The sequence below is a fragment of the Suricata suricatta genome, chromosome 3 (genome assembly GCF_006229205.1).
Source record: "Suricata suricatta isolate VVHF042 chromosome 3, meerkat_22Aug2017_6uvM2_HiC, whole genome shotgun sequence".
Lineage (NCBI taxonomy): Eukaryota > Metazoa > Chordata > Mammalia > Carnivora > Herpestidae > Suricata > Suricata suricatta.
In genome coordinates, this window is record NC_043702.1 from 123,952,571 (window position 1) to 123,967,569 (window position 14,999).

The window sequence follows — 14,999 nt, forward strand, 5'->3', positions numbered from 1 at the left end:
TCTCCCTCTCTCTCTGACCCTCCCCTGCTCATGCTGTCTTTAAAAAATTTTTTAAAGAGTACCTTTTCTTTTTATTACCAAAGCAATGTACGTTATTGTTCAAAATTTAGAGAAACACATGAAAAAAAGTATTCATATACTTAGCACCCAGAAAAAAAATTTTTTCAATATTTAGGTACATGCTTTCTCCTTTCTCTCTCATTCTCTCTCCCTCTCCCTCCCCCCCTCCTTCCCTCTCTCTCTCTCACTCACACACACACACCCACACACACACACACACCATACCCACCGTTGGGATCATACTAATCACACAGTATGGTAACTTCTTTTTCTCATTTAGCATCACATTCTAAACATTTCTAGGGACATGGATTGTTTTACATCAGAGCTCACAAATTCAAATGCTGACAAGAGTCAGGCAAGTGACAGAAAGCAGCAGAAGGGATATAGTGTGATGAGAGCAGGAGGGACTATGTCTCGCTAGAGATGCGCCCTATGGAAGTGTCACCTCTCGATTCCAGCCAACAGCTGCCCGTTGACCACGTGAGCTTGGAGTCACCAGATACTCCAAGTTTTAAGAGTCAGAAATTCGGAAGTTTTAGGTAAAACGTCCCAATGTTCAGTGGGTCGTGTCCCATTAAATGGGTCCCCCACAGACCATGAGTGGGGGAGGGGCAGAGAGCGAGGGAGACAGAATCCGAAGCAGGCTCCAGGCACCGAGATATCAGCAGAGAGCCTGATGCAGGACTCGAACTCACAAACCGCAAGGTCATGACCTGAGCCAAAGTCGTACACTTAACCAACTGAACCACCCAGGTGCCCCACCAAACTTCTTTTTGAAGTGCCTATAGTTTTTATTTTCTCCTACTTTTCTACTACTACAAACCTGAGATCAACATCTTTATAGACACATTTTTGTTTGCTATCTGGTTATTTTCTTAGGATAATTCCCAGGAAGAGAATTGACCAGTGTGCGTATTTTAAAGATATTTTGCCAGAACGCTCTCTGGAAAGTTTATGGGAGTCTTTCGGAGTAGGAGTGTGTCTTCTCTCTTCGCCGATCTGATGCTCACTGAAACAACGTCCACTGGTTTAGTGCATTCATCTCAATATGACAGAAATGGAATCAAAACACTGAGTTTTCCTGACTGACCTGTTAACATGTCTGTGTAATCTATCAATTATTTATCTAAGAGATGGTCACCTGCCGTGAACAAGGCATTTTCTGTCCCGTGGGAGACACGCAGCTTGTGTGCCATTCATTCGTGGTCCTGCGCGGTCTCTGCTCCCTTCTCCTCCCCCACCTCCTTTTTGAATTAAAATAAATCACAAACTTCTTGAGCCCAAAGACAGTGTTTTTCTCATCTTTACTGAACCCCGTAAGTGCCTACTGAATTTTTAACCTGTACTGTCTTTGGGAGAGGTGAGTTTTGTCACTTTACTGTTAGTAAATAAAGATGTGCATGGGCGCCTGGCTGGTTCAGTTAAGCATCCGACTTCGGCTCAGGTCTCAGGTCATGATTTCGCCTTTCATGAGTCTGAGCCCTGCATCAGGCTCTGTGCTGATGGCTCAGAGCCTGGAGCTTGCTTTAGATTCTGTGTCTCTGTCTCTCTCTGCCCCTCCCCTGCTCACGCTCTGTCTCTCAAAAATGAATAAACATGAAGAAAAAGAAAAAAATATGTGCTTTCTTTTCATCATCTGCTAGTTTATCTATCTGGACTTTCATATGTCACATGGGCCACAAGTAATATGGTTATCACTTTATTAGTACTCAATACTTAAAATGACAAAGGTACATGGGGGGCTCAATCAGTTAGGCGTCCGGCTCTTGATTTCGGCTCAGGCCACGGTCTCATGGTCATGATTGAGCCCCACACTCAGCGCGGAGCCTCGTGAAGTTCCCCATGGGTCATTTTCTCAACTTAAGATACTCTATCAAATTATATGAAATTACAGAATACATAATAATCACGAAAATAATAAATACATAATAATTACATAAAGCAAAATAATGTTTCATGTAACCGAGCAACTCCGTACCCTGAACCGGAGCCAGCAGAATGCTTTATGCATCAGAAATAGAAATACATGCTCCATATCCAAAGAGAACGTACCTCTAAGCAGAGATGACAATGACCTTTGTGTTTCAGGCAGTGACCAGTAAGCGGTGTGAACAATTTGCGGCAGGTGACCCTGGGCCTGGGTATGGAACGAGAGTGGTGAGCACAGCTCCCACCTGGGCGGACTGAAGACGTCCTCCTCACGACAGCAGAGGTGAGAAAGACCTACTACCTCCTAACAACACTCTGAGGACTAAATGAGCTACTGTACTTCAAGATGCCTTGAGGTTCCAGGATGCCTTGTTTTGAAAAATTGTAACATCTCCGAGACAGAGACATTCCTAAATGTTTAGCATCTAGATTCTCCTCATGACCTTAGGGAACCTGCGAGCAGAGCCCTCCCTAGATCCCTAGGGAAGATCCCCACCCAGAGGTAGTCTGGTCAACATCTTGATTTGGAAGCCTTCGAAGACCCTAAGCAGAGAACCCAGTCAGGCCTGTGCAGACTTCTGACCTGCCAAACTGTGAGATAAGGGTTTGTGTTAGTTAAGCTGTTGGGTTTGTGCTAACTGGGGGCCCAGCAATACAAAACCAACACACATGTGCTTAGGTTTTAAGAGAACAAGGCAAACAATTGTCAAGTCGACAGGACATGCGGCCCTTCTTCCCCCGGAGGGCTTCCGGCCCAGGCTGTAAACTCCGAGAGGCGGGTACCAGGTGTAATTTGCTCCCCATTTTGCCCCAGTGCCTCCTCTCTGGTGGTTACTGCCTCTCAGGTAGTAGGCCAATGTCATTTATTTATGTATTTTGGCACTCAGCACAATTTTGCTCAGTGAGTGCAAGATATGCATGTTCTGGGGCGCCTGGGTGGCTCAGTCGGTTAAGCCTCCGACTTTGGCTCAGGTCATGATCTCACAGTTTGTGGGTTCGAGCCCCGCATCGGGCTCTGTGCTGACAGCTCAGAGCCTGGAGCCTGCTTCAGATTCTGTGTCTCCCTCTCTCTCTGTCCCTCTCCCACTCATACTCTCTCTCAAAAAAAAAAAAAAATGAACATCAAAAAAAAAAAAGATATGTATGTTCTGTAATGTTTTTATTGGAGTGTTTGAAATGCATTTTACAAGTTTTTTTTTTTCTCAGAAGTTAACATGAGACGCCTGGGTGGCTTAGTCGGTGAAGCATCTGACTTTGGCTCACGTCATGATCTCATGGTGTGTCAGTTCGAGCCCTGTGTCGGGCTCTGTGCTGACAGCTCAGAGCCTGGAGCCTGCTTCAGATTCTGTCTTCCTCTCTCTCTGACCCTCTCCTGCTCTCATACTCTCTGTCTCTCAAAAACAAATAAACATTAAAAAATTTTAATAAACATATAAATTCTGGAATCAGAGAAAATAATTTTCACAAGGAAACTAGCTCACCTTGAGCAGCTGGCCTCCATGGTCTTCAGTGTTCTCAGCTCGCTCCTCAATCTGCTTTTGCAGGTAGAGGACTTGCCCTTCCATGTACCTACTGACGCCTTCATGGTAAAGAGCTGTCGGGGCTCTTCTTGACACCAGGTTTTCAGCTCTACTGGGAAACACGTGGAAGTTGTCCCATTCCTGAAGCCTGGCATACCTGCACCAGCACAGAAGATGGCGAATCAGCGTTGCCCTCGGATGCCCTTGGAATAGTCCAATGTTCTGAAATGGGTCTCCCTGCAAGCACAGCTCCCGGGACCTGGGCCTGGAGCCTGTCGCCCGCTCCCCATGGAAACGATGTGATACGGAGCGGGGCGAGAAGAGAATTTTTTGATGGTTTGTTACGAATAGAATCCTTGGAAACGCTCAGGTAGTATTCGCAACTACTTAACTCTTTGGACTCTAAAAGGATGATCAGACTCTTGGAGCTATGAATTCTAGAGCTTGGAGAAATTGTTCCAATTCCAAAGAGAGGTGGCCTAGGCTGGTACAACTCAAAGTGTGGGCCACAGACTGGCAACATCAGTGTCCTCTGATGTTCGCTGGTCCAGTCCCCACCTGCTGAATCGGACACTCTGGGGGCGGGGCCGGGAATAACACGCTCTCCAGGTGACTCCTGTGCCCACAGTGTGACACCAGTGTTGAAAGAAAAGAAAGTAGAATAACAAATTAGGAAGACTTTTAGACTTCAGATCCCTTGCATTTTAATTCACACAGGCGAGTTCCTTTGACTTTGAACTTTAATTTCTTTGGACTTTTACCAGTAAGGGTAATTAATTTTTAGAGTTTAATTTCTCCCAAGGAATATTGTAATAGATTCCCTTTCAAATTTGGAACTGCTCTAGTAGGTTGTGGTTTAGGTAGGAATGTCTTCCGATGGCCACACTCACCAGAGTCTAAATAAATACTAGACGCCGTGGCTGCCGGTAGGCTTTGAGACGGGAAGCAGAATAGGGACTGGTTTTCAGCTTCGGGAGCAGCTGTGGGAGGAATTTAATGAATGTTCTGGAGCCTTGCTGTGGATCTACTTCCTTGAAGGTACGACCATAGCAGCAGGTTTACGGAGTTAAAAACTGAATGAGGGAAAGGCATGGAGCCCCAGGCGTGGTGGGTCGAAGAGGTACCAGCAGTGAAGCCTCTCTCTCCTGCCACCGAGAGGAAAGGTCTTGGTTTGGGAGAACTGTGGTTTTCCAGGGCGAGTCTCATCCTGGGCTTCAACATTAGGAAGCACCCCCCCACCTCACCTGCAGATACCGCAGACATAATCCACATCCTCCAACATTCGTTCTATCAACAACATTTTTCAATATAATTTCATCTTGGTGGGGTGGGGGGTGGGCGCGCAGGGAGTGCTGGGTTTTTTTAATGTCTATTAATTTTTGAGAGAGGGCAGTACAAAGCAAGCTGGGGAGGGGTGGAGAGAGGGGGAGACAGACCCCAAGCAAGGTCTGCTCTGTAGGCACAGAGCCCGATGTGGGGCTTGAACTCACAAACTGGGAGATCATGCCCTGAGCCGAAACCAAGAGTGGACACTTAACTGACTAAGCCCCCCAGGCGCCCCACAAACGGTGCCGTTTATCAGTCTCCCTCACACCCCAACACTCCTCAGAAGCAAGTACTCTCTTCCCCTCTGGATCGCCACGCCCCAGTGTGTATGGAAATGCCTGTTGCACTGAATACAGCTGTGGTGGCCTTGCTGAGGGGGGACAAACTAGACGATCCCAAGGTGCCTTTCAGTGTCCATCCACCCCGTCACCTTCAATGCCTTCAGTCTGTCTCAGATACAACAAATTACAGTCTTTTCTTTCATTTCTGTGTGTGCGTGTATGTGTATGTGTGTGTGTGTGTTTAATCTCCTAGAACTCTTCCTCAGGATTCGACATGTTTCAACTGTGGGAGTTTAGTGATGTGCACACATTGTTACCAGATAGCTACACTGGAATAAAATCCCAGGAGGATTCCACTTTGGACTTTGACAGTGCTACTGTCTTCATTTTGGCATATGAATTCCAAACATTCTTCAAACGTCTTATAAACAAAGCCTAAAAGAGAGAGAAACAGGAGAGCTTAGCTGGTGGGTGGGGGTGGTCCTGTTCTGGCCTCTAGCTTCCAGGAGACTTCCCCACCTTGCAGACAGGCCTTAGTCTGTTTACGTTATGAATCCAGATGGTCCTGTGGATTGCAACAACCTGTGACCACAGTGCCCCGTGCTGGCAGAGCCCCAGCCTTATGTGGAAGTCTAGACACGTCTGGTACAACTCTGTAGTACCGACCAGGCAGGAGTGGGGTTTAAACCAGCCCTCCCCCACTGAAGCCCTGCTGGGTGCGGCCTTCCTGCAGCCTGGAACCTCCCCTTTCAGGCTGAGCTTCCCTCTCCCTTTTCCAAATCACGTGGTGGGGGAGGCGCCTGGGGGGCTCAGTTGGTTGAGCATTTGACTTAGGCTCAGCATGATCTCAGGGTTCATGCGTTTGAGCCCCACGTAGGGCTCTGTGCTGACAGCTCTGGGAGCCTGGAGCCTGCTTTGGATTCTGTGTCTCCCTCTGTCTCTCTGCCCCTCCCCTGCTCACACTTTGTCTTTCTCTCTCTCTCAAAAATAAACATAAAAAAATCCCCTGGTGGGGAAGGAATGCCCAGGTTGGCCCCCTGGTTTACACCGAGGGCTGCCTTGTCGGCATCACCAGGAGGTTCCAGGGTAGAGGTCCTTTTCCAAATCTCCGAACTGCTACCAGGGTCTGGATCCATTAGCAAAGCAAGCCTTCGTTCTGGGCGTGAAGTCTGTGTAAATCCATCTGACGCTAAACCGGCAGTTTACTCCCATGAGGTTCTTCTGGACTAAATTCGCCTCCTTCGCCATCCTTACACCTTCCAGGTGGCTCCCAGCTCTTACACCAGGCTCTCCCCTTCCCTGTCCTATGCGTCCTTCCAGAATCCTAGCCGTCTGAAGACCCCAGCCTCAACGGCTGCCACCCTACACTAACACGTGTCAGACCCCCAATTTCTTGTAAATTCCAAAGGCCATGCTTACCGGAATAAAGCATGATGTCCAGGCAGACGAAATAGAAAAATGCCTTGCTGAAGATCTGTTCTTCTGATTCAGAAAGGTCCCACAACCTCCCCAGCACATGGATTAGTCTTTCGTGTCTGTGGGAAAGGAAGGTGGTAGGATTAGGACGTGCTGGGGCGGAGGGGATGGAGTTTCATGCTGGGCTTGGCTCCATCGAGCCCACAATTCCAGACCAAACGCGGCCCTCTCGCAGATTTCAAACCCACTCCCAAATCTCACATTGGCTCTTTGCTCAAACTGTCGTCACAGATGTCTGTGTCAGGGCGATCAGAGTCAGGCCAAGTGGGCTGGAGCCTCTGGTCCTGGTTGGTCTTCTCTGTCCCCTGTGAGACTCCTCCCTTTCCCTCAGGGTTGGGAGTTTGAAAAGCCCCACACTGGATGTAGAGGTTATTTAAAAAAATAATAAAACCTTTATTAAAAAGATGCTGTGCAAAGAGCAGTGGTGTTCCGTCTATGATCATCAGTCACATCTTCCTGTAAATCCTGCTCCCTTGACAGTCAGTGGCCAGGCTAGAGTGGACCCAGAACACTCAAGTCCTACGGCTTCCTCCCTCTGATTTTGGAAAATGCTTTCAGCTAAATACCTGTCTTTAAAGAAGAGAGCTTTACTAAGCCAGCAGAGGATGATATACTGTCTGTTAGGATTTCGGAGCCTTTTTGCAGGCTTGAGAGCCTGGGAAGAAAACAATGCCAGGATATTTCAGGGCCTTACTTGGTATCTGCTTGTCCCTTCTTGCCCAGCCATCCCTTACCTAAGTCAATGGCCAAGTTCAAGTGGCCCAATGGGGCACCTGGATGGCTCAGTCGGTTAAGCCAAGTTCAAGTGGCCCATTAAAAGCTTGGTGTAGTCCAGTTTATCAGCCACATAGGACATGATTTGAATGCCCTCCCCTTTCAGGGGGAGGCTGAATCTGTTCCATGGCCATGATTTCATATTTGAACCACACACCCTCGTAGCCCGCCATCTGGTGGTGCAGTGAATAATCCAGGTAGACCTTAATGATCTGAAATGGCAGAAGTGGAGAAGAGAGGTGACAAACCGAGATGGCACCCGAGGCCGGAAGCCCAGAAACGTCACCCAGCGTGGGTCAGTACACCCATGGTGACTAAGATGGAGAATGGAGCTGGTCATCTGGCCATGGCATGGGCTTTGGTGCAGAAATCACACTGGGTCTCTGCCACCTCTTTATTGGATCACTCAGGACAGGCTGGGTAGCCCGCTTGCCCACAGAGTCCCTAAGCAAAATAAAAGAATTTTAATTTTTGTAAACAATAAAAGCTGTGGTTTATACATGTGGATATGAGATTGCATAGCAAAAATCCCAGAAGGGTTCAACTCCAAGATGCATACAGGAGTTACCTCTTTGGGGAGAAGATCTGAGGGACAAAAGGGACTTGACTTTTTACTTTATACATTTCTGTGACGCTTAACTTGTTAGAAGAAGTACATATACTTCTGTTGTTTCACAAAAAAGAAAGGCAGGTTTGGTTTGTTTGCTTTTAAAAAGAGGAAAGAGGAGCTGTAAACTGAATTCTGAGACTTAGGAGACATTGTTTACTCTAGAAACAACTTTTTTCAACGGTAAAGTTGCTCCAGAATATAAACACTTAGGGACAGGTGAAAAGCAAGCAGTTCTTGCTACAGAAGCATCCCTAATAATAGAATCTCCAGGTATGGGGGGCAATCGGTGGGGAGGCATTTAAGAAAAAGGGGCTTTGGGGACGCCTGGGTGGCTCAGTCAGTTAAGCAACCTGCTGGAAGCCATTTTCTGAACTCACTAATTTGAACAAATAAACTCCTTGTGAGGTAAGGTGGGTTTGCAAGGCAGAGGCCTCCTGCCCCATATGGCAACCGATGTCTACCCCCCACTCGATTATTTTTGCTTGAGCACCGACCCCCCAAGGGCCATGTTGATTGGTATCAGGAGTGACTTGTCCCCTTATGCTAAAAATATGCTAATTTTACCTTGTAAAGGAAATTCTAGGAATTTCTTCTTTTGTGTTTATGGGAGCAAATATTACATTCCCTGAGAAACCAGTTTTTCTTCCCCTCAAGAAAACAGGCTACTGACCCTGCTCACAAAGAACTAACTCTTGCCTTTGCTATGCTGAAAACATTGCCTTGTATTTGAATGCTAAAGATCCCTTCCTTCCCCATGTGATAAGCATCTAAGTCACCTACATCAATCACTATTGATAAAGATTATGCATGAGTCTTCTACCAATGTATGTTCTGGAGAGTTTTTACATACCAAAGAATTTGTCATGAGAAATCATTGTCTAAGGCAATTGCCACTTCTGTTTTGTACCCCATACATTTTTTTCAATAAATAAAGCCAACTCTCCAATCAGAGCAGAGATGCCTGACTGCAGAGCAGAGATGCCTGCCTGGTAATCAGAAAGAAACCAAGGCTCTCTCACACTCTTTCACCAACACCATCCAACCTCCAGGGAGCCCTGGACCTGCTGGAGCTGGACTCCGGCAGCAACCGACTCTTGATTTTAGCTCAGGTCATGATCCCACAGTTCCTGAGTTCAGGCCCAGATTGGGTTTTGTGTTGATGGTGTGGAGCCTGCTTGGGATGCTCTGTGTCTCCTCTCTGCCCTTCCCCCTCTCTTTCCCTCTCAAAAGAAACAAACTTAAAAATAAATAGGAACAAAGGACTTTCTTCTAGAATTCTTCAATTCCACAAAGCAAGCAGTCCACAAATTCGGTGTCGCAGGCAGTTCCGTGGGCACCTGTTAAACCACAAGTTAGTCTGAGGGGGTTCTTGTACTCCTGGTCTGGGTTGCAAATGGCAGCACCGGAAGGGCAGGGCAGCCGGCAGTCTTGGAGAGGAGAGGACAGCAGGGCGAGGGAGGTGTCCAACGCTGTGAAGAGCCCAGGACTTCTTGGACTGGGACCGAGAGCACAGCGTCCAACTGCTTCATTTTGTGTGGAAAATGTAAAGCTCATCAGTTACATGGCCTGGAGCGGAAACTACTCTCTCGGGGCGCACTCTGGTTCTTTCTGTTATCTGACACTGAGTGCCTCATCTGCTTAGAGCACCTGGGGGGCCACTTGCCAGGCCGCTCCGCCCTCTGTCACGGCCACCTTGTTAACAAGCCTCCTTCAATTCACTTTCCAGTTCTGGCTTTTCCACTGCCATTTCCTGTCCCTCAATGCCACCACATTTTTAAGAGACAGTCCCCAAATATGGAGGGGAATCAAAGCATTTCATTCAGTAAATATTTGAGTACCTACTATGTGTCAGACACTATTATTGGAGCTCAGGATGTGAAAACGAGAACAGACAAGGTCCCTGTTCTCCTGGAGTTTACAGGCCAGTAGGGGACACAGGCTGCCCACTAAGAAAAGAACAAGAACATGGCAGATGGTAACAAGAGTTACTAAGACAGGTTAGAGTCAAGGGGTTAGGTGATCAAGAAAGGCTTCCTGGAGGAAGAAACCTTCCAGCTGATAAACACAGAGCCCAGGTAAGGTGGGGGATGAATGCTCGAGGCAGAGGAAGTGTCCACTGTACAGACTCTACAACGGGATTCATCTTGATGTTTGAGGAACCAAGAGAGTCTAATATGGCTGGCTTTAGTGGCCCGGGGAGCCACAAGAGGAGGCTGGCATCTGGGCAGAGGACTCTATTTGATGGCCTTCATAAATATATATGTGTCCTGGTCTACTGAAAGGCACTCATGCTGGGGAGGACTCCTGGCCAGGAACTTAAGCTCCTGCAACATTTACAGTGCTGCTTGACCATTTCCTTTAATTCTTGATAATTAATCACCCCAAGAGGAAGTTATTGCCCCAAAAGAAACCTAGACTTGAGGCACTGCTATAAAGGAACTAGCTCATCTGCATTAGCTGAATTGGGTTTAGCGCAATAATTTCTTGATCTTGTCTCCTGGAGATTTCCCAGGTTCTGGCCTCACAGGAGCCAAGGGCAGGCTGCCCCCAGATGGGCCACTTTGGCACAAACATTCTTCTGATTAAGAGCAGTCAAAACCCAGCAGATTCAGGAAAAGCTTTTTTTTTTTTTTTTAGGCCTAAACAAATTTGTTTTATTTTTTAAATGGAAATATAATCAACATACAGTATTGTATTTGTTTCAAGGAAAAGTTCTTTACCTGCCCCTCAACTGCCTGCTTTATCATGAAGAAAACTACTAACAGAGATTCCTCTTTGCCTAAGAAATTTCTCTACATAATAAGTCTGTTTTCCAAACAGCTTCCCTCACCTTCCTGGTAATAGACTTCCTCCCCTTTGTACCTCAGGCAGGTACCCCCGCTCTTAGCTCATAGAAATGTCATGTTGCCTGTCTTTGGAATTTCCTGTACATACACTATTGTCTTTTATTTTCTCCTGTTAATCCGGCTCATGACAACTGGATTCTTAGTCCAGTTAGAAGGATCCTGAAGGGCAGAGGAAATGCCTCCTTCCCAACAACCTGGACCAGCAGCTCTCCCAGTGTGGCCCTGGGACGCCTTCAAGGAGGGCACAGAGGTCAAAGGTATGTTCAGGTTATCAAGGTGTTTCTTATGTCAGGAGACACGGTGAAAGACCGAAACAAACAAACAAAAACAAACTTGGGGGGGTGTCCTGTCTTGCTCACTCATTAAGATTATCTCTGCTTTTCATTGTCTTTGGGCTAATTTTATAACCCTGTATGAGGTAGAAAGCTGATAATATTGTCAACTATTCTCTTTAATTTAATTTAATTGTCTATAATCTGGGAAAATGTGTGATTACTGCCCTGTTACTGGACTATTTTTGTAACCAGTCATGATTGAATTCTCCTTGGAACAAGTTGTAACATGTTACTAGTTCTCAGTAATTAATTTTTTTAATGTTTTATTTATTTTTGATACAGAGAGAGACAGAGCATGAGAGGGGGAGGGTCAGAGAGAGAAGGAGACACAGAACTGGAAGCAGGCTCCAGGCTCTGAGCTGTCAGCACAGAGCCCAACGTGGGGCTCGAACCCACAAACGTGAGATCTGACCTGAGCCGAAGTCAGATGCTTAACCGACTGAGCCACCCAGGCACCCCTAGTTCTCAGTAATTAAAGTGTTTAACAGACTCTTTGATATGTGTTTTTCTTATATTTCTGAGTCATGATTTTTTTTTAATTATTCTTCAGGGCGGCTCAGTCAGTTAAACATCCAACTTTGGCTCAGGTCATGATCTCGCGATTTGTGGGTTCGAACCCGACCATCAGGCTCTCTGCTGTCAACGCAAAGCCTACTTCAGATCCTCTGTCCCCTTCTCTCTACCCCCCCACATCAAAAATAAATAAAAATTTAAAAAAATTAACCTTTAACATTTTCCTTTTGTACCCTCATTCCTACCGGTGTGTAGTGTGGCATTTTCCAGGGGCAACACCTGATGCTGGAACAGAGGGAGGCAGAAGCAGACTGAGAATCCAGCTGCCTTCTGTGAAGTTGGACATTAAGATATTTGCAAGAATTTACTACATGCCACTCTTCTCACTAAGCAATTTTTTGGGGAAAATTCTTTTTCAGTGAAAACAGAATACAGCCCATAGAAATAAAAAGCTTTAGGGGGTGCCTGGGTGGCTCAGTTGGTTAAGCGTCTGACTTCCACTAAGGTCGTGTCACGGTTTGTGGGGTCAAACCCCGAGTCGGGCTCTGTGCTGACAGTTCAGGGCCTGGAGGCTGCTTTGGATTCTGTATCTTTCTCTCTCTCTGCCCCTCCCCCACTCATGTGCGCTCTCTCTCTCTCAAAAATAAGTGAACATTAAAAAATAAAAAAAGAAATAAGCTTGAGGTCCTCAGTAGCTCTGGAGAGTTTAAAGTGATTCGGGGGCCACAGAGCTAGAGAACCACTGGCCTGGGCAGAACAGTCGGGCCAGGAAGGTCTTCCTTGTACCCTCGGTTTTGAAGCCCCGTCGGCTTCCGCTGGGGTTTTGCTGCTAAGTGAGATACGGAAACCGACAAAGCAGCTGCAAAGACAGCCTACCTGGAAATCATCTTGGGTTTCCAGTGCGATATTTACTTGTGTCATGGCTGCCAGGCGGCTGTAGTACTTGTAGTGAAAAAAGTAGTTGAGGCTGTAGATCAGCCACAGCAAGGAGAAGCAGGCCGTTTGCCGGTAAAGCTGCGCAAGCCTCCTCTCCCTGTTGGACAAAACACACACGCGGAGCACAGAAAGAAGGTACTGTCACCAGCCTGCTGGAGGGGAATGCCATACGGCATCCTCGCTATGGGCTTGGAGGTCAAGACATGGGTGTGAGTCCTGCCTCCTTCACGGGATGGCAAGTAAAGCATGAGCACAGTCACTTTGTGAAGCACATTTTCTCCCCCACAGGATGGAGAGCATGAATACCTACTCTGTGATGATTAATCAAGGTAATTTACGTAAATTGCTTTATCCCCAGTCAGGACAATGTTATTTAAATGAAGTCATTTATCTAGTTAGGGTTTTTTTTGATGTTTTGAGAGAGAGACAGAGTGAGCAAGGGAAGGACAGAGAGAAAGAGAGAGAGGGAGGGAAGCAGGCTCCAGGCTCAGAGCTGTCAGCACAGGGTTGGACATGGGCTTGAACTTACAAACCCTGAGATCATGCCCTGAGCCAAAGTTGGACCCTTAACCAACTGAGCCACCCAGGTGTCCCAAATGAAGTTATTTAAAAGGCACATTTACATCATTCATCACAGTTGATTCTGATAACAGCCTGGTAAGAAAGGAAGACGGGATCAGCCCCATTTTGTTTAACAGGTGAGATTCAGGCAGCCTCAGGAACTCACTCAAAGCCACATAGCTAGAACGTGGTGGTGCCAGGACAGCAGCTCAGTCCAGCCTGGCCATTCCCGTGTGTCACTTCCTCCCCGGAGCATTACTCTCAGGAGCTAGGTCTCAGCTCAGCATTTTTAACCATCACCTTCTGCTATGGACCGAATGCATCTCCACCAAATCCGCAGCCTGAATCCTAACCCCCCAAAGTGATGGTAACAGGAGGTGGGCCCTTTGGGATGTAATTAGGTCCTGAAGATGGAGCCCTGGTAAAAGGGGTCAGGACTCTCATAAAAGAGACTCCAGAGCTTCCCAGCCCCTTCCCACCATATGAAGACAAGAAAAGGCCTGTGGTCCTGAAGGGGGGCCCCTCTCCCACCTTGCCGGCACTCTCAGACTTCAGCAATAAATTCTGCTTGTTCTAAGCCCCCCCCACCCCCCATGTCGGTGCTATTTTGTTGTAACAGCCTGAGCAGATTAAGACACATTCCAACAGTGGAATGGTATGTCATGAGAGATGGTGAGCCTCCCGTGTGCTGGAGGTATTCAAGGGGAGGATGGATGACCACCCACAGAGAACATTAGGGTTCGCAATCTTGGCTTCGACAAGCCATCTAACTGATAATGTAGCCAACAGTCCCCTCTATTTATGATGACGATGAGCACCTGAACCAGCTGGCTGCAATATTAGTGATTTAACAAGACCAAGAAAACAAAATATAGTTAGACATGTTTGTCAAAGAGCAGCTTTTAAGTAAAGACAAGAAAGGGGGAAGAAAGATATCCTGGAGATTGTTGAAGACAAATTCCAGGTACTTTCAGTTTAGACACCAATGACGCTGATTCTGTTTGGAAATTATTTTTTAAAGGTTCAGAAGAAACGTGGACAGGGTGAAATCCCTTACAGCATAGGCTGTTCGTGACGGCCCTAGAAAGTCTGACACTAACAGTCCTTCTTGTCCTCACGTTGGAGGTCAGAACCTCTTGAGGACGCATGTGAGACGACATCTCTGCGGCGTCTTCCTCATCACAACACACCCCCTGCCCTCGTGCTCCTTTCACACAGCAGTGCTGCGCTTGTGAGATTAAGGGAATGAAACGGCGGGATGCCAGTTAAATCTGCATGTCAGAACAAATAATTTGTTTAGAATGCGTATGTCCTAAACATCTTGTGCGACATACGAATATAAAAAGGCGAATCCCCGTCCATCTGAACTTCAAATTTAACTCGGCATCTCACAGTTCATCAGGCAAGTCTGCGTGAGACCCGAACTCCAATCCCCTCTGACCTCTCACCAGAGATCTCCACTGAAAGGCGCCCCGCCCGCCCCCTCCTGGGGTCTCCAGAGTTCCCAAGCGCATAGGAGCCCAGCCCCCGCGCACTTCCACCCCACGCTCCCCCACATTTAAGGGCACACTTGTTGGGGAAGGCTGGGGACTTGGTGGGCTTGCAAAAGAGTTGTAGTCTCTTGCTCTTGGGAATAGATGTTTGTCTCCCAGGCAGAACCCATAGGGATACTGCTCCTGGCCTCTCCCAAGAGGGCAGAGATGTCCCCAGATCCCCAGCTGGGTGGCATTTCCCTTGGTGCAGATCGACGGGTAGGTGGGACATATCCAGAAGCTTTCATTGTGGAACATTTCAAACATACACACAGCAAAGCAAAAAAAATAGAATGA

At 47.2% G+C, this 14,999-nt stretch overlaps 1 protein-coding gene across 1 annotated transcript in view; it reads right to left on the bottom strand.

Moving 5' to 3' along the window:
- ADCY10 (adenylate cyclase 10) overlaps positions 1-3,921 on the bottom strand; it is a 4,895-nt gene extending 974 nt beyond the window's left edge. Inside the window, exons 1-2 of the mRNA XM_029933356.1 lie at positions 3,905-3,921; positions 3,474-3,669 (exon numbers count right to left, since the gene is read on the bottom strand). Coding sequence (XP_029789216.1) covers positions 3,474-3,557 — 84 coding nt within the window. The 5' untranslated portion in view covers positions 3,558-3,669; positions 3,905-3,921. The remainder of the gene's footprint in view (positions 1-3,473; positions 3,670-3,904) is intronic.
- Positions 3,922-14,999: the final 11,078 nt, after the last annotated feature.